The sequence below is a fragment of the Sceloporus occidentalis genome, unplaced genomic scaffold, assembly GCF_023333645.1.
Source record: "Sceloporus occidentalis isolate IW3139 unplaced genomic scaffold, rSceOcc1.0.p SCAF_37, whole genome shotgun sequence".
In the NCBI taxonomy this organism is placed as follows: Eukaryota; Metazoa; Chordata; class Lepidosauria; order Squamata; family Phrynosomatidae; genus Sceloporus; species Sceloporus occidentalis.
Genome location: NW_028317017.1, coordinates 10,784,003 through 10,807,396, shown reverse-complemented (window position 1 = coordinate 10,807,396; position 23,394 = coordinate 10,784,003). Strand labels below are relative to the sequence as shown.

At 37.5% G+C, this 23,394-nt stretch overlaps 1 protein-coding gene across 1 annotated transcript; it reads right to left on the bottom strand.

Annotated features, from left to right (window-relative positions):
• Window positions 1-325: 325 nt before the first annotated feature.
• Window positions 326-21,900, bottom strand: LOC149297827 (fibroblast growth factor 7-like). The gene is made up of 3 exons (XM_089488308.1): window positions 21,615-21,900; window positions 1,778-1,881; window positions 326-520 (listed from the first exon to the last, which is right to left on the bottom strand). The coding sequence occupies exons 1-3, from the start codon at window positions 21,898-21,900 to the stop codon at window positions 326-328; spliced, it is 585 nt and encodes a 194-aa protein (XP_089344434.1).
• Between the last annotated feature and the right edge of the window lie 1,494 nt (window positions 21,901-23,394).

The window sequence follows — 23,394 nt, the reverse complement described above, 5'->3', positions numbered from 1 at the left end:
TCTTTGGGGTTAGATAATTTAACAAAAAAAATAATACTCTATGAGTATTACTAACATATGTTTGTACAACAGTTCAGAATTTTTACAACTTGCATTCAACAATATCTTGTCTGGGAAAATTTTTACATTTTTTTGTCATTTTTTTTCTGGGAGCAGTCTTTATAAATCCACATAAATGCGCAAGTCCAGCTTGTTTGGCTTTTCAGTAGTAGATCCAGCTTTTTGTGTCCTTTATATGTTTTATAATTATTATTATTATTTATAATATTATTAAAATAAAAAATTATTTGTGCTGGAACTGTTTAATTGTAGACTGTGTACATTTTTAGGAGGTTGGCACTGGAAGAAAATGTGAGGCTTTCTGTTCTTTCTTGGATTTTTTCCCTTTTAAAGGAGACCCTTTGCTGTTTAAAGCAACAAACATCTCTCTTCCATTGTGTGTCCACTTTGCTGATGCATAGGTGTTGTAACGATTCTCTTGAATTAGCTCCTTGAAGTTGCAGTCTTCGTTGCAGGATTTCTGTCAGGTGAAAATAAAAATTAGACATAAATATGACAAGAAAATTGTAATTTTTACCATACTGTTTGTTATTGTGATTCCCCTCTTCCATATATTATGCACCCCCACAAATTATACATCATTTTGCTCAGGATAAGCAGCCCATTATTAAAACCTAATTATTATTTGTGTAAAGAAAGTACCACCACTAAACAATGACCAAATTTATTTTCGGCAACATCCCCTGTTTACATATTACCGTATTTGCTCGATTATAAGACGACCCTGATTATAAGACGACCCCCCCCAAATCTGAATATTTAGGAAAAAAAGAAAAAGCCTGAATATAAGATGTTAATTCGTGTAATTCATGTACATTTTTAATAAAAGCTATAAATGCCACTGTGCCCCATGATATGCTTTTTAACCCTCTGAATGCCACTGTGCCCCATGCATGATATGCCTTTTTTGACCCCCTATGTGCCACTCAGCCTCCAGAAATGCCTTACACCCCTATATGCCACTTTAGGGGGTTAAAAGGCATATTATGGGGCACAGTGGCATATAGGGAGGTATAAGGCATTTCAGGAGGCAGAGTGGCGTATAGAGGGTTAAAAGGCATTTCTGGAGGCAGGGTGGCATTAAGGGGGTTAAAAGGCATATCATAGAGCACTCTGCCTACAGAAATGCCTTATGCCCCCCATTAACCCCCCCCCAAAAAAAACGTACCGGTGCTTCTGACTCCCGGTGTGTTGTCCGGGCAGCGTGTAGACGTCTATGCGATTCGCGTAGGCAACTTCCGCTGCAGCCGGAAGGAAGTGCGGTTAGCAGCATCACGCAGACCTTCCCCGGCTGTCATAGAGAATTCCCCGGTGAGGGGAACCCTTGCTGCTAACCGCACCTCCTTCCGGCTGCAGCGTCTACATGCTGCCTGGACAACACACCGGGAGTCAGAAGCACCGGTAAGTTGGCGGGTGGGGGGGAGACAGGAGGATTCAGGTCCCCCGCAGCGTTGCGGGGGATCTTGATCGTAGTCTCATTTGCTCTGAAAAAAACTTCGTTTTATAATCGAGCAAATACGGTATGTAAAATATATTTGCTGCTCCTAGTTTCAAATATCACATTTTATATAACAAAATCTTGTAGAGATTATAATAAAATTTTAATATAAAATGTAATTAATGTATGTAAGTTGTAAGACAATACAATATCAATATATTTGTTATGAATATAATATGTGTGCAACAATAAAATGCCATAATTGCAAATATAACTTACCTTTCCATAGACCTTTCCAGACTTATTCATAGCTAGAAAATATTCACTTTGTACTCCCTTGATTGCCACAATCCCAACAGACACTGTTCTGATTTCCATAACACCTGAAGAAAATAAAATAGATTTTTTAATTTTATGAGACCAAACTTACTTTTGAATTTTGGCCAGGGACTAAAACTGAAAGAGACTTTGGAATTTTGCCTTAAAAATACTGTTTTTGATTGTTGCATTTGTAACTACATTTAATATTTGAAACCTTCATAGTGCTGTTAAATTCCCAAAGCATTCATTAAAATATACTTTTAATTATGTAAATATTGCTTTATTCAGGTTTTTTTAGGGCATGCTTAATTGTTACGTGACGTAAAAAACAATTACTGATAGCTTGTTGCCATGGAAATCTAAATACTTAAATGTTCCTGTGAAGGTTTTAATTTTAACCTTCAGAAAAATAAATAAAATAAGTCTGCAAACGTTTATTTGCTTAATATACTAGATAGCGGAGGTAATATTAGGCTGAATGGAATTTCACCTTTTAAAGGGAAACTGTTGCACGCAATATAAAGTTGTAATTGAATCCGCTATGGCGAGCCATCGATCATGTTTTGTTATTACAGTTTTATTTTATGTTCCAGTTTTAATTTCTTTAGGGAACCAAAGAGGGGCACATGAACATGTAGAGAAAACAAAAAAATCCAAAATAGTGTAATAAATTCAAGTAAATGAAATATATGGAGTGTGAATTGCACTCACAAACTTGGCTTTAAAAACAGCTCATCAGAAAGACCTTGGAGTCTTCATGGGGTCTGTAATACAGGAAAAGCCACAAACTGGTGCAGTAAGTTCAAACAATAGTTTTAATAAATGAATCAGAGCAACTTACAAGCAGGTTGGCATAACAACCGGGTTATGCATACAAGCAGTGGGTAAAAAGTCTCCACCGAGACTCCAGAAGGTAAGTGAAGTCCGTAAAAAGTCAGTTGAATTGAATTTCTCCTGAGGAAGCCGACACATAGCTCGGCGAAACGTGTTGAGATACTTACCGAATTTTATCACGGACATATAGACTACTTTCTACGGACTTTTTACGGACTTCACTTACCTTCTGCAGTCTCGGTGGAGACTTTTTACCCACTGCTTGTATGCATAACCCGGTTGTTATGCCAACCTGCTTGTAAGTTGCTCTGATTCATTTATTAAAACTATTGTTTGAACTTACTGCACCAGTTTGTGGCTTTTCCTGTATTACAGACCCCATGAAGACTCCAACGTCTTTCTGATGAGCTGTTTTTAAAGCCAAGTTTGTGAGTGCAATTCACACTCCATATATTTCATTTACTTGAATTTATTACACTATTTTGGATTTTTTTGTTTTCTCTACATGTTCATGCGCCCCTCTTTGGTTCCATTGACTTTTTGAACACTTATGAGGAGTGTTATTTGGGAGCAGCAGAACTTGTAGGGTATTTATTTATTTCTTCATTCACACATCTAGACGTGAAGGTGGTTTCTTTGTTTTTTCTATTGTTAATTTCTTTAAGGCTCTGACATCACAAGGGGCTCCACTAAAGGCATAGCCAAATTCACTTCATGCACATTTTCTCCTATTCCCCATGTACTGCAATCCTAAAAACTGAAAAAGGTATCTTCACTATTATGTTATGGTAAAGAAACAATTTTAAATAAAAAATAGATCTTTATACCTATATTATGCTTTAATCGAGTGACATTGTAATATATAAAGTGTTACAGCACACAATTGACATTGGGTGGATCTGACACTGGGCAATTGCATTTTGCAATTTTCTTTTGTAGATTGTTGCTTTGAGGTTTTGCATGCACTTTTTCCAGGAACTCACATAGAAGAATCTTGGTGCCTATTCTGTTGTATTAAGGACCTTTTGGGGTTTGCCAGGAACCGCCAGGTCGCTGTCCAAGACTGCCTCAGGCTGATCCTCAGCTTACTAAGGGACTACTCCAGGAAGATGATTAACCCCCAGTCCTCACTCTCCCGATCCCCACAGCCTTTGGACTTCTGTCATTCCCCCTCCCGTCCTCAGGTGTTATTCCTGCTGCAAGGACACTATTTTTGAACCCCCCCCCAAGGAACTGATTTTTACTACAGGGGTTAACGAATTTGGATTGGATCTAGCCAAAAACTTTAGGAGCCAACTTTATTTTCACCAGCCATGTTTTTATTTTCACATATTACCCCCTGGTCTGCAGTTAAAAGATGTTTATTGGGGCAATACAACATAAAACACACCTACAGTACTGCAGGTAACTCCTCTATGACAAGGGGTCATTTTACACCATAAAGAGTCAAGCTTGTATGTTACACACGCTACCACCTTACAGTAACACACACCCTAACACTCTAAACTCCTGTACACACATGCTAACACACACTATATGCTGACATACACACTCATGCTAATGCCATACACACTCAATACAGTAGATATGCTTATTCTGGTGCTATAGATTTACACACACACTGACCCTAGCACTATACGTATACACACATACACATTGTCTCTGACACTACAGTACACACATACTCACAGACTGACTCCAACACCATATAACACACACGCACAAACTCCAGCACTATATATATATATATATATATATATATATATATATATATATATATATACATACACACCGACCCTGCCATAGCAGTATAAACACACACTCACACACTGACCCCAGCACTATACAAATACTCACTGGCTGACACTACTTGTATACACATACATTTACTGCGTCACGTTATGTGACATTGCTGGACGCCTCACAGCACTCTCTTTACTGTGCCTCTGCAGGAAAACGTAGGGTGCCGGATTTGCAATGGTATCTCTGCTCTGATCCCCCATGTCCCACAAAACCCTACGCACCAAGGTTTATTGAGCCTTGTTTTACTGTATGTCAAAATTACTATTTCTTCTTTGTATTTTGCATGATTAATGTGTAATATTGGCATGCAAATCTTATATTTTGATTTATAGATAGCTGGTTGAGGAGACATATTTTTTGATTTTTGTATATGGTGTATTTTGTTCTGTGCCTTCTTGCAACATATATTGATTCTAAAGAAATGATTTAAAACCTGATAGGAAAGGTAAAATATCTTTTAATATGCATGTGAAAAATAAAACAATGGTTAAGATGTAAGAATTAGAAGGGGTTATAAAAAAAAATGCTATTTTGGATGTTTCCTTTATATTTGCTGTGGTACCCTACTTACAGAATATATTTTTACAGCAAAACAGTTTTAAACATGAACTACACAATTTATCAAAGTTGACTGAAACTTTCATATGGTAAGTGTCTTCATGGAATAGTGAATGGGACTTTCTGCAGGAAAATGTTTAAAAAAGCTACCAATATCACTTACAAAAAAGCAGAAATCTTAGAAAGTGTAAATGATGTAAAGCAGACCACTGTGTACCGTTACTTTAGAAAGATAAAGCATCTGTTTGACCTCTCTGGGCACCCAAAGACTGATAGGGTTCGGAGTGATTTATGTACGTGAAGATAACCAAAACTGCTTCATGGAAATTGAATCATTGCGTGTCTTCTTCAATTATGTAGGTTAATTCAATACATAAATAACATATACTACATAGTTGTAAACATTGGTTCATTTCAAAGCCAAGTATTATGACAATTTATGCAAATTTAACCCCTTAGTGACAAAGCCCGTAAATGTACAGGCTCAAAATGCATTGTTTTAAAATGGGTTAAAATGTTATGGTACATCAAATTTTGTCTCATGTCTTAACTGTTAAAAAGAATAGTTTTTATTGTCTTCACTTGGCAAATTGAATAATATAAATAATTTGCTGTGAGCTTCAAAATTCTCATACTCCCATTCTAGTAAGTGGGAATAGCAGTCCATCACATGTATCCCATCTGAAACCTAATGTCTTGCTAGCACATATGTGATTGACTGCTTCTACTTACATTGATTCCAGTAGGAGCTTTTATTGATTTCAATGGGACAGCAATTGGCTTCCTGCTTATGCCTCTGGTTTCAGAGGAAGCAACTAGAAGAGGATTTGACCAAACCAATTTCATCAAGTGAAAGATGACCAATAATTAAAGGGACAATCCGGCCATTATATGCACTTTAATGCATTTGGCAAGTGTGCGGGCCCTTTAAATTTTATGTGCAGATGCATGGGCGATTCTGTAGCATTTTGCCCCTTTTTATTTCCAGTTTTAAATTTTGTACAGAAACAGGAAAGACTTATTTATGCAGGTAAATTACTTTAAGATAACCATGTGTTCTGTTACAGCAGGAATTATGTATTTTAGAATAAAAACATATCTTATAGAATGATATTTAATATACACCGATCAGCCATAATATAATGACCAGTGACAGGTGAAGTGAATAACACTGATAATCTTGTTATCATGGCACCTGTCAGTGGGTGGAATATATTGGACAACAAGTGAAAATTTCATCCTCAAAGTTGATGTGTAGAAGCAGGAAAATGGGCAAGCCTTGACAAGGACCAAATTGTGATTGCCAGATGACTGGGTCAGAGCATCTCCAGAACTGCAACTCTTGTGGGGTGTTTTCCCGTCTGTAGTGGTCAAAAGTGGTCCAATGAAGGAAAAGCGGTGAACCAGCGACAGAGTCATGGGCAGCCAAGGCTCATTGATGCATGTAGGGCAATGTATATTGGTGGCCTGGTCTGATGAATCATGTTTTCTTTACATCACGTGGATGGCTGGGTGCGTGTGCGTCGCTTACCTGGAGTACACATGGCACAAGGATGCATCCATTGAGGCCCCACCTCGCAACTTACAGGACTTAAAGGATCTGCTGTAACCATCTTGGTGTCAGATACCACAGCACACCTTCAAAGGTCTAGTGGAGTCAGGGCTGTTTAGGCAGCATTAAGGGGGACCTGCACAACATTAGGCAGGTGGTCGTAATGTTATGGCTGATCAATGTATGAAACGCACTAGTGGATCACTTATTACATGCCAGAAGCAGTTCTTAATACTAAGAGAGCCATTTGGAAGAAAATGTGTAGGAGAATGTAATGACATCATCAGGCGTACCCTTAAGGTACAAAATCCCAAAGCCCCGGAGGGATTTAGATGACTGTTGAACTGGCATGTAATGAATGTTTTTAGGTACACTATCTCGGACTTGGGTTGCCACCTTTTCCAGAGCTATTTCCTGGACACTCTTTGAGAGGAAGAACCTGGTGTTTTACTGGGTGTGGTTTTACAGGTGAAAGCTAAATATTTGATTAGTAGAGAGAAAAAGTGCAAAAGGACAAGAGAAATGAGAGATAAAATAGGGTAAAAAAACAGGAGTGAAAATGAAAGGAGAGCAAAGAATTAGAAAAAAAACTGGAGAGGAAATAGAAACCGGGTGAATAAAAATAAGGAGAGAAAGTATGAAGATAAGAGAAAAAGAAGGAAAGAGAAGAACAAAGGATGAGAAATAACAGCAAAATGAGAGGAAAACCATTTTAGTGACTAAAAACAGCATCAGGAAAAATCCTCGTCTTTCCATACAATCTGCACACTGAAAAGGGTGTGAGCCATCTCCTTAGTCTACAAATGTACAGCACATGCACGCCTTTATACTGTAGCTCAAGCTTCCTCCCATGAATCATCATGAGCATGAATGGAACAGCATTTGTCCCTCCATGTGCATTCCTCCTGGGCATTGCTGAGTGCAACACTCTGCTTCTCTCAGTTGTCCAAAGGCTAATGGCAACATCCACATACACCCCGAATGTAGACTAATGCGGTCAAAAGCCCAATATTCCCTGTAACCTGTTTTAGGTAATTAATGCATATGCTTTATAAAGGGCCAAAGCCAGCCCTTCACAATGTTGGTGAGTTGGCACTGCAACTAATGCAAACTTACCTCCATAATCCTCCTTTAGTGTATAAACCACACTATGATTGTCCCCTTGCTTAGCATTTAAAATGATGTTTGTTAAAACTAATACGTTCAAAATGCTTACTTTCTGGACAGTTTATACTTGGTAAAGGACAGACTCCTATCGTGTCTTTATGTGTTAACGTTTGTCTGTTATGTATGTGTAAATCACCCTATTTAAATTGTACAGTGCTGGATAATTTGTTGGTGCTTAATACATACGGGGTAATAATTGAAATGGTAATTCCACAAGCAAATTAGTAATTGTCTGTTTTCTGTGATGTAGCAAGGAATGGTGCACACAAAGTATCATGCAAGTATTTTCTCTTTCTTATCTCAAGTTTCATGAATGCAGCAAGATACATCTTATAAAGAAACCATTTCCAGTCAGTTTTTGGCATGTATTATGTGATGAATAAACTAGAGATTCCGTGTCAATAGAAGACCTGGGAAAAATTGCGGCAAGGGGCCTTCTACATAAAATGTGCATGTCTGACAGCAATTATGCCAGGTTAAATATGGGGTTTGCATTAATACTGTTGCTTGTATGATTGCTTAAATCAGATCCATACGTTCATAAATATAACTACAGCTCAGACTATCTTTTACGTGCTGCATCCCCTATAATTTTCTGAATGCCGATCAGCTCATTTTATGTTCCAGCTGTGTCATGAAATGAACCATGATAATCTTATGTTTTGTAGCCTGAGGCTGTTAAAACCCATATATGCTCACACTCTCAGGATGAAGAGTACAGTTATTTATATAGCGCCAGCATACTCTGTAGCGCTGTTAGAATAGGGGATAGTGAGAACAGCATTGTTCCTTTTATACAAGCACTTACATACACATTATTTAGCTAAGAACCACGCATGTAAGAAATGTCGACCGACTAGACCGACTAAAACATTTGAGCACCTGTTTGCTGAGAACCATCACCCAGCTGCTGCCTTTGATTGCAGCTGCAGACCCTACTGTGTGTGTTACCATGACCTTATATCCTTGCCACAAATTATATTCCTCTGCACCAGAGTCTGGTAACCACAAGTAAAAAAAAAACCCCGATGTACTGTACCAACCCAAAACAAGGAAGGATGGAACCAAGATGACTTTCTGTTATTTTGAGCCACATAGTTTCTACCCAGCCAGTTCTTTACGAACAGTGTTTTACATGTGAAAGCAATTATTTTACTGTTACCTTCCTCCCCAAATGGTGGTAATTACACCATACAACACTTTGTTAACCCCTTGATGACAATTGCCAGTCTGGGCACGTCACGGAAAATCACGTCTTTAACGACAATTGACGTGCCAGGACCGGCACGTCTTTAAACGGGTGCAGAAAGCGATCTATTTTCGCTTTCTGCACCTAAACGGCGTTGCTGTAATGCCTCTACCTCGAGGCATTCAGCAACGCCATGATCGGCACAAAGGGGCCATCTCTGGACCCTCCCCGGGCGTCAACATCCGCCATGCTTTTAAAACACCCGTTTTAAAAGCGTTTAGGAGGCGATCAACGATCGCCTCCTAAACTTAAATGGTATCGCTGGAATGCCTCGATCAGGAGGCATCCAGCAACACCAAACACTTACCTTGGGATGGACTGTGACCGCTCCGGAGAGTGGTCACAGCCACAGCTGCCGGTGATCTTCGCCATCAGCGAAGTGTGATTAGTAAAAAATAAATAAAAAAATAAAATAAAATTAATAATAATTAGAAAAAAACTGTAAAATGTAAAAATAATTTCCCACTGATGTCACTATCACGGAAACCTTCAAGTTGAAAAAAAATGTTACAATTTTTTTTTTATTAAAAGGCAAAAATAAAATATATATAGAAAAAATATATTTTTGTGAGCAAGTCCTAAAATTAGCATATTAGCTTAAAACAATTCTCGCATGGAAAGAGTTAAAATACTGGCATATGGGGTGTCTACTTTTAAAAAATGTATGATTTGATGGGGTAAATTGATTTGACCGGGTTCAACAATGTCCCAAATAACAGGTATGAAGGATGGCCACACATCTAATTTCCAATTAGAAAAATGCACACGTACCAAATGTGGCCTTTTAGTTCCCCCAAAAAATGACAAACCCATGCATGTGGGGTATCACTGCGCTCAGTAGATATTGCTGAACACATATTTGGGTGTCGTGTGACAGCGGCATAAACCAGGAGCTGTAAATTCATACATAAAGTAGGTGTGTGGGGGAAAAATACACACATAAAAATACCACTGCAAACTTTGAAAAAATTCTGGTGGTAAAATGTGTGCATGCAAAGAGTTAAAATACCAGCATTTAAAATACCCTGGTGTCTAGTTTTCAAAAATATATGGTTTTGTTGGGCACACTGAAATGGCCCGGCTCAAAGATGTACCAAATAGGGCATGGGCAGTGGATCCCCAAATGCCAAAGTTCAACATTGAAAAATGCGCATGCCCCAAATGTGGCCCTTTTGCCCCCAAACAGCCAGGCAAAATCATTCATGTGAGGTATCGCTGTACTCAGGAGATGTTGCTAAACACATATTGGGGTGTTTTGTGATAGTGACATATACCAGAACCTGTTTATTCATACCTGAAGTAAAATGTGTGTGGAAAAACAAATGCAAAAAAAATTACTACCATAAAGTTTGACAAAGGCTGATGGTAGAATTAGTGCTTGGAAAGGGTTAAAATAGCATTTGGAATACCCTGGGCTGTCTAGTTTTCAAAAATATATGACTTGACGGGGTAAATTGCATTGGCCGGCTTCAAAGATACCCGAAATGGCACATGGGGGGAAGAATTACCAGATTTGGAAAAAATGGCTTTGAAATATCAAAACGCTACCTGTACTTATTGCCCCATAATGTGTAGAAAAAAGCAAAAAAAACATAAAAACATTGGGTATTTCTAAACTCAGGACAAATAGTAGAATCTATTTAGCAGGTTTTTTCATTACCTTTTATAGATGAGTAAAAGATTTTTCAACTAAAAGTTAGAAAGTCATTTTTTTCTACATTTTTCACCATATTTTATATTTTTTTTAATAGTAAATAATATGATACAATCAAAACAATGTCATCTAAAGAAAGCCCTTCTTGTCCTGAAAAAAAACAATATCTAATGTGTGTGGGTTCAGTAAACGGGAAAGAAGAAAATTACAGCTAAACACGAGCAGCGCAGAAATGTTAAAAAGGCCATTGTCACGAAGGGTACAAAAAGTAAAATCCGCCTTTGTCACGAAGGGGTTAAAATACACCATTGCGTTGTTCAGGACCCTAGTTGTAAATATGGTTCTGCTTTTGAGTGACATCAGACATTCTTATTTAAGAGAATGGTCGGAAGGAATAGTCCCATTTGCCTCACTACTCTGACGAATAGCATTTTATTGTGAAGTACTATACAGTAACTCTTGAATGCTTCCTGATATCACTGGTTCATTAAAGGAGCCCATCAGTCTGGAGCATCGGGTATTGCCCAAATGAGTTGGCTTTGGCCTATAATAGGATTAACATATGTATGAAGTCTTAGTTGGCAGAAACATCCATCTTTCAAGTTATCTAAGAGAAACACACGCTTAAAATGTTTACACTTTTATATAAATCTTCACTATTTTTGCAATGTATTGCAAATTTCCTTTAAATTCATGTTTCTATTTGTTACAAATGTGACACGCTGGTGACATATGTGATTATACATTGCTTCTCTTGTAGTCTTGTTGTGTTGAGTATTAACAGAAATTATTTCTCACCACTAGATCTCATGTGAAGTATCACATGTGGAGTTGTGATAGCTTATCAGTCTCTTTCATGTTTACTGGGGAATCATTTTATTTAAAAGCTATGTACCTGTACCTGAATTCTAATATTTACTCATTGTCTTTTCCATGGTTGTTTTAAATTACTTATTCTATTATATTATTGTAGTTTGACACTGTGACAGAAGGGCATAAAGTCCTGCTAGCAGTTGTATTGTCAAGTTCTTTACAACTCTTCATAGTCGTGGACTAACAGAGATTGCTTTTTCTGTTTCTGCTGAGGCTGATCAATTTTTAAAGATGGAGACCACAATCAGACACAGGCAGGTAATCATACCCAAACATTAACTTCTCTTTATTGACACATTTGTCCTTACACCTTTTAGCTAACAATCAAGTCTGTGTGTCCAGCCTCAGAGAGGGTTGGCTGTCGGCAGATTTTATGCCCTCTATAGCCTGAGACCAGATAATAAGCAGCAGCTTCTTAATGTGACAGTTAACATTTTTCCATGTGATGTGTCAGCATTATGAGATCATCATGGTAGATGGGGTGAGATAATATGATTATATTATTAGGTAGCAACATCACTCTAGTTGAAGGTTTGATTCCATGTATAAATCCATGTAATTATTTAGAATAGCAGAAGTACTTTATGGTTATTGTAATGTAGTGTGATAGGACACATGTGCTTCATCATCCTCCCATCTAGATTCAACGTATTTAATTGTAGCCTAGTGTTGTGGGATTCATTGTACAGTTTACATGTTCTTTTACCATGATGTATGAATTTAAGTGGACACTGAATGGAAGTCTGTAACAATGTAGATGTAGCCTAGATGTGAAGGAGGACAAAAGGGATGTTAAAGAAACTAAGTTGTTAATTACAGGCTTGTGTTCATAGTGATTTGTATTTACAGATGTTTGAGACGAAAAGAACTAATTATGAATGCCTCCAGGTCAGACAGTCTAAGGTGGTCTTAAATTTTTCTTGCCAAACAATGAGTCGTTATTTTTCATTCTTTTTTATCACATGTGCAAATAGTTTAGCATTGCTTCTAAGAATACAACACTAATTATATGCCTTTTAACAAATCCTTCCTTTTTTAATTAAAACAGCACAAACCAACATAAGTATAGAACAAAGTCTCTGCATTTTCTTATAAGCCAAGCAACAGAGGAGATGAGGTTAATTGGGAGGGTTAATGTCGCAATTGCAATCATGCCCATTTCAGTGCAAGAGTGGCATCTAACGTAGAACACTGTTGCTTAACTTTCCTTGTGGCTGCTGACTAGACAGACACCAAGCAGGGTTTTCGTTATCGAAGTGTCATGTTTGGATGCTTTCAATGCTTTGTCATGTACTATAACTTTGACACCCCAGGATGCTGATCTAGCTAGCCCTACAATGGGTGGGGGATGGACTGTGTAGCTTTGCAGGACGTGAGGTTGCAGAGAGGCTATTTTGAGAATTGTGGCCTCTGCACACTTGAAATAAACAAAAAAAACTGCATAGCAAGTCTAAAAAGTAAATTTTAATATTAAATATATATATTTCTTTTGCCTCATGAATTGGGGCAAAACTTCCATTTTTGGTTGGGTGAGTCTGAGTTGGTGAGACAGGCAATGGCTGGCACACTCATCTCGGTTTGCTAAATTGGTATAAGTCTTGGATAAATCTACTATTGGTCCTCAAGATTATCAGTAGATAAAAGAAAATGTGGTATGTAACAGTTATAATAACGTTGTTATACTCCTGATCCAAGAACCTTTATCTCAAATAAGTTCATACAAAAACATACACTCTATGGACAATTATTGGGACACCCCTCCTAATTATTGAATTGAGGTGTTTCAGCCACACCCATTGCTAACAGGTGTATAAAATCCAACATATAGGCATGCCATCTCCATAGACAAACTTTAAACATGGCAGTGTCAAATGGTGCAACCTTTGCCACAAGTCAAGTTTGTGCATTTTTTACCCTGCAAGATCTGCCTCTGTCCTCTGTAAGTGCAATAATTGTAAAGTAGAAATGTCTAGTAGTAGCAACAGCTCAGCCACGATGCGGTAGACCACACGCAGAGCAGGGCTGCTGAGTGCTGAAGAGTGGAAAAATTACTTGCTGTCTGTAGCATTACTTGCTTACAGAGCTCCAAACTGCCTGTAGAAGCAACATCAACACAAGCACTGTGGGTCAGGAGCTTTATGAAATGGGTTTCCATGGCGGAGCAGCTGCACACAAGCTGAAGGTCACTTTGCACAATACTAAGTGTCATCTGGAGTAGTCTAAAGCACACTGCCTTTGGACTCTGGAGCAGTGGAAATGTGTTCTCTAGAGTGATCAATCAAGCTTCACCATCTGGAAGTCTGATCGATGAATCTGGGTTTGGCGGACGCCAATAGAAAGCTACCTAGTAAAATGCATAGTGCCTACTGCAAACTTTGGTGGAGGAAGGATAATGGTCTGGGGCTGTTGTTCAGTGTTTGACCCCTTCCACTAAAGGGTAGTATTAATAAAGACATGTATGGATGAACTTGACTGGCCTGCACAGAGCCATGACTTCAAGCCAATCACCTTTGGGATGAACTGGATCAGAGATTGCGAGCCTGGCCTTCTCACCCAACCTCAGTGCCTGACCTCACAAATGCTCTACTGGATGAATGGGCAAAAATGCCCACAAACACTCCAAAATCTTGTGGAAAGCCTTTCCAGTAGAGTGGAGGCTGCTATAGCTGCAAAGGGGGGGATGCAGTAAGAAAGCCCCATTGGTGTAAAGCTCAGGTGTCCCAATACTTTTGTCTATATAGTGTATTTTCAGAGTGGGATATATTTCTTATAGTGTATTTATAGGCATTATCTATTTCTGCTGCTGTGCAAAAAATGAATATTTTTATTCTGGTTTTTTTTTATTGTGCTTGTTGTGATTTCATTGCAGGCCATTGAGGTCAATCTCCCACACAGCAGCTCTCCTTCTCCTTCTCCTTCTCTTTCTCTTTCTCCATACAATTGTCTGAGTTCATGTCACGTTTGCTACAATGTGTAGATCTCTAGTGAATTAAACATCAAATATGTTGTCTTAGTAGAGTAGTTAAATTGTTTGTTGCTGAATTCCCTTAAATGTTTATAGATCTGAGATACAGAACATCTTAAAGGCTTCAACCATAAGTAGTATGTGTCACTGCCTTTCTCTCTGTGAATTTAGTCGCTGTTATGTGTGATGTAATACAGTGAAGGTATAGGCTTGTTTCTTGACAATGCTGCTTGTCGTGTGTAATTCTCAGCATTAGATTGGTGAATGTTAGGGCGATGCCTTTTGTTATACAAAATAATGCTGTTACAGATGCCATTGAATGCTTCATAGAGATATTATGTGTTGCCACACTGTGTGCCTTAGGAGAACTAAACCTCTGTTATGAAGTGGGCAACAGATTCCAGTACGTTTTGGCCTTTCATACATAAATATTAGAGTCTATGGAATAACACAGACAAATCCAAAGTTTATATTAAATGCAAACCAAGTAAACCCAGTGTTCAATGTGGTTTTGAGCATTTGCAAACAGGAATGGGGTTACATGTGATAGCAGGCACAGACAGGTGTGTTTTTAAGTTTGTACATATTAGCCAAGGATCAGTGTATATAAAATGATGTATACATGGTTAATCATTTCTAATGGGTCCAGTTTTAGTCCATATATTTATATTTTTTATATATTTTATATTTATTATTTTACTATAAAGCTAAATAGGTTAAGTTATGCGAGTCCTGAATGATGTCTACATGTAACATTAGGTTAATATTTCTTCTTCATATCTTCAAAGCCATTTCTGTATATACATTTTTCATCTTGAAATGATGTATGTAGTTTAAGTGGGAGTTTCTGCTCTTCGTTAAAGCACTGTACCCCCTTCATCAGTTGTTTTGTTTTTCTTTTATGGGAAGTTCTTGAACAGACTTTCTTTTATAATGATAACATGTTTTTGTACAGCTTCAGACATTACTATTTTCACTTCAATTACTTACAATAGCCTTTCATTGATTTTTAATGTATTTCAAAACACATTGTTCTTCAGTGGGAGGATTCCATTCATGACTTAGAAAAGGGTAAATAATGTTCTTTCTAGGGTTATTTGTTAAAGCCCTACCCAACCATGAATACCATGCTTTCTGAGAAATGTATTGTCTTGAAATCTAGAAATCCTATCCCTTTATTAGTGTGACATCTTGTTTTGATCAGAGAAATTAAGTCTTGTAGATATGATACCTGACGTTTAAATGCTTGCTTTGTTTGCTTGTTAGGATTACAGACAAACTTGTCCATAAAAGTTCCCTTTCTCAAAGCCCTTACAAGATATTACTTATGTAAGGTGTTGACCGTAAATACCTTGTAGAGATGAGCTTTATTTAATCTCAAAGAGCATTCAGTATAAACATTAGTCATGATGCCTCAAATAAATTAAAAATGCTACTTCTTTGCAATGTTGCTCACCCCCCCACCAACTAAACAAGGAAATAAAAATGTGATGCAATAATAGGCAAGAAGAACAAAGGTAAGATTGAAATTACGGGGGGGGGGGGTGAAGTGCATATGCTGATATGTTTAGTTCTGGCCATCATTTGTATTCTTTTATTCTTTACATACTTAAAATGTTGTTTTTAACAGAGTAGAACTTTATTATTTGCACTTACATGACTTAAGTACTGTATTTCGTTTTAAGCAACAGCTAGAGTACATTACTTGTGCCGTTCTGGCTTTATTACTCTAAGCTTTAAACAAAGCAGAAATTGATAGGTTCCTTGATGTAAAATTAAATGCCTTATGCCAGCTTCAAAGACGAAAAAGAATGACTTTAAGCTGTAACCAACTGTTTTCTAAATGGCCCGTTCAAGGCAGAGCTGCAAAACCTCAAATGTTAATTACCTATAATTTCATTTTTAGAGTTATCTTTAGTGCCATCAAAGAGACAAATAACAATGTGAATTCCAGGCTGAAACATTTCTGTAAATTGGACTCTTAAAATACAATACTTTTTGCCTACTTTACTAATTTAAACAACTATAAACGAGACAATAAGTCTCACTGATATTATCATAAAGGCCCTTTCAGTCGCACCGCTAAAATACAAATATCTTGAAAATTTCAGAAGACATTGAGTTTCCACTATAATATTTTGTGAAATGTACAATCCTAAATTTCTTTGTTGTGCTGCAGTATACAACGTGCTTACATCTGGCTGTTCATTAGGCTATTATTAGGTATACAGGTGTGTTTCAGAAACCAGATGCATGTCCTATCTTTAAAAACCTAGCAATAGATTTTAATCAATTGACTTGATGTTTTGATTAATGGGTGTATTTTCACTTGACCCCTTTGATCCTCAAAGTAGTGACCCCATTTACAAGGAGATGTCTTGCCTAGAGCTATGCGGTCATACAATTACCAGTGGTCAGTCCCAGGCAAAAAAAAATAAATATAAAAATAAAGTGCTGAATGACAACACATACCATTCCCTTTACTCTGTAGACTAAATATCAATTTACCAATGTCTGGTACCCATACGTGCTATTGCATGCAGGTGAAACTGTATAACTAATAGTTAAATACCTGAAACGCATACACCTACAATCTGGAAAGACGTATTTAGCCCTTGAAAGCGGCACACTTTTAGTTTCTTTTTTTTGACTTTCAGTTACAAAACCTGATACCTGTCAAAAATGCTACAAAAATATTGCTCTCCAAGCAGACTGTGGTTTTGCCTAATTTTAAAGTTCTCTGCCTGACGTTCTTTTCTAACAAATTTGCCACATGCTATAACAAGACCTTAGGTAAACCCTAGCACTGTTGCAAAGACGTTCTACAGCCCAAACACTGGCTTGCTTACCTTTACCAGCTGGGTGTAGTGATATCGGCACTAGCTTGCCAGGTCCTTAATGTGACCTCTATAGGGAATTTAAAAAATATGTTGGCAAAGAAACATGCCGTCTGATTAAAGCCATTCTCCCCAATCATTAACCTGTGATTCTTGCTCCTGCTGAAAGGGGAGACCCGAGTTTCTAAACTCGAAGGAGGCTTATTCTGCTGAACACTGCTCCTGCTCGCATGCATTATATTCTCCCCCAGACAGGTCTGGTGCTGGACTCCCCCCTTGTGATCATGCATAGAATGCACCATTGGGGTGAAATCTTGACCATGGAGGGTGTGATACACTGCAGCTTCTCCTTTCCTCGTTAGTTAAAGAATGCATATTAAAGTACTTACAAAGTACATTTATATGCATTCTTCATTGGTGGGGCCAATGGCATATCTTGGCTGGGTACAGGCCATTACCTCCCTGACCCCAGTCCTTTATGCTTCGTGACTTCTGTAATGTCCTGGCACAAGCTTTTAAAAGACACATCACAGACTAAGATCGTTGTGGAGATTGTTCTGGCTAGGCACAGTGTTCCATATTTCATCTCTCTGATATCTCAGATCTCCCTAATTGGCCCATGAAAGGTTGTATGCCAGGGAGCGCCCAATAGGGCAATCTTTCACTATGCGGCAGAAGGCTGCTACCCCCTTGGAACTGCTAGAAGCCCAGGCCAGAAGACACCATTGGGTTTGGCTGTAGGGGGAACTAGACTGTTCCTTTACAAATGTTGTCCGATATATGTGATGCTTTTTACTGGGTGACCAAAGCCCTTGATAACTTTTCACAGCATTCATATTGGCATTGAGGTTCAAGCCTAATTGACTAATGGGTTTGGCTTAATAAACATACCTGGGAAATTAAAGGGTATGCGGGTCCACTGGTCTTTCCACCAGAGCAGTGCTGAAATAGGAGATCAAAAGGCTATGTAGGAGGCTACATAGCAGTCAGCACCAAACTTCCCAGGTATGTTAATAAAGCATGAACCCTTAATTTACACTTAAATGGTTTTGTTTGTATCATCTGGAACTTGAGCATTATGGCTCAAGGTACGCTCATTCATTAATAACACATCTGTAGTTTTTTATAGCTCAATTAATATAGAAATGAATAATTCCCATGCTTGGTTAGTTTTATTCATTTTGTTCTATTTTCATTGTGCGAGAACATGAGGATTCATTTTCTATTTAGATCATTATTGACGCACTAATTCATAAGAAAGTTTATATATTTAGTTAGTTGTTTATTGTTCTTTGTTTATTAGCCATTTAATATCGCCTTACTTGCTAACTTTAGGAATTATAATGAGTATTTTTTCCCCTTTTTTCTCCCAACTAACATATAAATGGGACCGAAGTAGCACGCTATTAGATGTTATAAAAGCGCACCAAACCCAGCCATACAGAATTAATTAGAAATAAATGTGTCATTGTTTGTAAACTGCCACGAACATTTAAAAAATAGTAAAGATAAGAGCCCCGGGCAATAAATGGTTCTGTTCTTTTAAATGGAGGCTAATTAAGTATATGAAGTACATATTGTTGGTAGCTAATCCTGTTGTTCATTAAATCAAAGTTATTTTAATAGTCTGAGTTTTTTTGTAATTACACAATAATTTTGTAAAACATGATTTAGTTCATATCAGTAAGGAATAGTCTATTGTTTGTTTTCTTAACTGTACAGTACTGACCTTGAACTTGTGGCTGTTAATGAGCTGTAAATTTGCTACTTGACTAAATATTTATGGTCAGAATAGAAGACAAAGAAAACTGATATGTCTGTGGCCACCCGGCTGTTGCTGAAATGCCATCGGTGGGATATGTCTCGAGGCAACAAAACAAGACTTTGCTTAACCTTAATTTGCTTAACTAATGAGATATTAGTTACAGAGCTGGTTGTTTTTAGTTTAGCGACACCCAGTCATAAAACAGCAATTCTGTTTAATGACGGCAATTGGATTTTTTTATTCATCCATTTTTTTAATGTCTTAAATGAAACTATCTGGGGTAATACTTTCGTAATTTAAAGGTACACAACCATTAATTCCCCAAATTAAAAGCTCATGGATGAGTAATTCTTATTTATGACAACATGTAAAATGTAGCTATACAATGGTTGGATGGATGATTAGATTTTTTTTGCAGCGCCCAAAGGGAAATCTCATTTGGAGCTCAAGCAACCAAACCAAACCCAGATTCCCCACCATTATTAAGAGCTAGTACATAAGTGGACACTAATGGCTATAGCTGGAATGTGATGAGTTCAAACACATAGAGGCTATGTATGATTCATGACACCCATGTGTGGCACCACTCATCCATGAAACGTGTCCCACCTGACAAGATGTAAGACACCAGAGTTGTCTCAGTTTCTTTTAACAATGGCATTAGCAATAATTCTCTAGACGTTAAATGATACCTAGGGAGCAGGATGTGTTGAGGAAATAGATAGGATTGTTTATTGCGTTTATATTCTGACATATTAGATACTGGCCAGCATTTTAGCTGAAGGTAACACAAAGCAATGCCGAGTGATCTGGGTGGGTAATGAGGTTATTTGATGCCTTGGGAGTCGTAGTCCCAAAGAGTTTTGGTAACTAAGTAAGCAACATTGAATATAGGTAAATTTTTAGGTATTAAAGTTTGTGCATTTGAAGAAGTGGAAATGAATAGCTCATCCTTCTGTTCTTGCAGTGGTTCACTGTTAGGGAAGCTCTGAAAAGGGATTAAGGCAGTGGGGGTATATCATTGAGTTTTGCTAGCAACAGACAACATAATAAATAAGAAAGGACGGTCCAATTCAGAGAATGGGACATGGTATAATTACTGAAATTCAAGATTTAAGGGCAAAGAAGACTTTATGCAAAATAACCGAATACATGAAATCTGTTTTCTAAATGTAAATGTCAGATAACAGAGGATCAAGTTGCGCTATCCTGTACCAGGGATTCTGGAATCCTGCCCCCACCCTTATATGTCTGAAGCAACTATGTCTTATCCTCCACATCAGCATACCATAGCACTTGCAGTATGTTGTTAGTTTACCTGAATGTGAGTTAACTATTAAGTATAGTATAGATGAGTATGTAAAATATATTAGTGGGATATAGGAATCTGACACATTAGGTGTAATTATAAAGCATGAGTAGGTTAATAAATTACAAACAAATTATCAAATAAATGTCTTCTTACTTCTAAACGCCATTCACTGTTATCTTTAAATCTCAAAGATATCATGACCTCTGTGGAGAAACAAACTAATATACTGATATGGCACAGTTATATTTTATGTACATGACCCAATGGAATGATATGATGATTAGCTTTGCATTCCTTTGCAATGTATTGCACATTTCTTGCAGCAAAATATTTACACAAGCTGACAGAGTTTTTTCAGCCTTGTGAAATTGCCAGTATTACTATTTTATGTAAAAACAAACCCCCCCCCATACATTTACCTTCCTTATGTGTATTAGATTTGTCATTTGTATTATTGGAGATATTGAGAAGTAATTACAACAGCCCTCTCTTTTTGTTGTCTTCTTCTCCACATGGACAACATACTTGTATGTCTCATATACTAATGACTTCTTGATAATGCTTTTATTTTCCATTCCTACCAAATAATTGTTTCATGGACCCTTAATATGCACTTGATCTGAATGCTTTACGATTTGTGTTGCCATACATTTACACAGCAAACTATTGTTTGCATGTCACTTTATGATATCATTTCCAGTAAAAAGTAAATTGACATATTTGCTGAGAAGACACAGTAACACCAGTAAATATCATATACAAATCTGAAATAGAACATCTGTCTCAGTACAAACACCTGCAGTACAATGCAATGCACTTGACTCACCGCCTCACTGTCTAAACATACTACCCATGCCGCAGCACCGTGCCTCGTGTCCAACCTAGACATCCATTCATACCTTTGATCTAGTTCCAACAATTTATACCTTCTTCTGTGTGCTAAGCTTAGTTGCTTTACCACATTTTGTCCCGGTAAATGTCTACAAGACTAGCATGCATTTATTGGAGAATTACTTTAAAAGGTTAATTAAATGTGACTTCATATATGTAATCATAGCCTACAGAGCTGACAAAGTAAATACTGGTCAATTTGGTTGTATTGATTTTGTTCAAAATGAACCCAGCTTCCCGGTAGAATGTAATGTTAAAAAAATATCCAGAGTCATATGCAGACAAGTACACCAATATCAAATGTATAGATAAGAAAACAAGAAATCAATACTTACTGTAGCTGTTGTTTGCATCCTGTGTACCCTTCACGTTTCCCCGCTTATCAATCCACAGATACCACTGTGTTCGACAAAAAAGTTTCCTTATCCGTACATCCCCACCCTCCATATAATCATAACTTCTGGTATGCCTCTCAGGGCTAGAGCAGTTCACATTTACAGCCATTTGCTCTGGAGTCATGTCATTGCAAGCTAGAGAAAGAGTGCCCAGCAGAAATATTATGTGAAAGTATGGTCTGTAGAGCAAAGTTGGCAGGATCCAAATTAGTATCCATTTGCGCATTATAGTGCAGTGCTCTGGGTGTTCATGAACATCATAATGAAACTTAAATCTCAGGGTTTTGGTTGATAGGTCCAAGACCTGTTGATGTAAATCAATTTGATGTAAAATACTTCTAGGATTGTGTTAGCTTTTGCTATGTATTCATTCAAACTTGGATGTCCAAATGGTGATTCGCTTTCACAGAGTCCCTCAGAATGTCAGAACTGAATAAAGCTGGCGGTTGTAACATTCAGGACTACTTGGACTTGCTGTCAGATGTAAAAGGACTGTGAAGAAATGATAACGTTAATGGTAGCGTCTTACATGCATGCACTCATGTGCAAATCATTCAATGTGACAATCCTTTAAGCCCAGTATGGTCCATGCAGTAGTGAGTTTTTTCTAAAATGCATAAAAACCTAATAAATGTAATCCTGTAATCCATAAACTAATATATGTAAAATTTGAAAGGTCCTGTATGCTTAGCTAACATATATAGCATGATGAACATGATAAAACTCAGACCCCAGTAACTGCTAAGTCAAAGTTTAACTTTGTAATTTAAAGTGGCTGAATTGATTCTGCTTAAGACTTCATATGTCATTTTAAAAGCTTGCAGTTTTCGGAATGTGTGCACCAGACACCGGTTCCCAAGCATTCTTTGCGGACAGCAGCACACGTCTCTGGCTGAGCTGTCAGAAGCAGCTTGCGAGTTTTTACAATATGTTACAAAAAAGCCACAGACATGCAGTTCAAGCTTGCTTGAATTTGTCATAAACTGTATGATATTCCAGTATGAAAGTGGTCTAACAAGTAAATGGATCTGCACATACAGAACACTGTAAGAAAATGTTTTTTTTTAAAAAAAAGCAGAGATAACTTACTGGTTCTTGTTGATAACAGCAGGATATACGCGTATTCCATCTCTGCTGCCTGCTCTTTGCAACATGAGATTCTGTAGTGACAAACTATTTCTCAACTCAGAAAAACTCCAGCAGGATCCTAATTGTTTCCATAAATCAACACGCAAGAGGGGTTTTCTGTGTGTGTGTTGAGCCTGTTGTTGTTCAATGCTTTTCGATAAATACCTTTTGCTGACCTCACTTGGAAGCAATTAGATCTAACCACTCAGCAGCTGAATGCACGAACGAGGAAAATGTTGTGTGGTTTTCAGTGGTCATCAGAGGGAGCTATGAACATGTTTTAGACTTTCAGTCACAAAGAGGCAGCCCCAGTAACTTTTAGGAAAAGGAGATTGTACAACCCTTGAAAATCGCATGACATGACACAATCGCACCAATGTCGGAGAAGTTTTTAAAATGATTTGAAAGTTGTCAGGAATGAAATGATTTTCCTAGACCATCAGATCTCATTGATTCAGAAGAAAATTACACAGACATACAAACATTCTTTAATTCAGTAACATACACAAAATCCCTAAACACATCCCTAACAATTTACGTAAGAGCTGAAAAAGTGCTTTGCAGTTTCATTCAAACTCCAACTGTGCTGTCT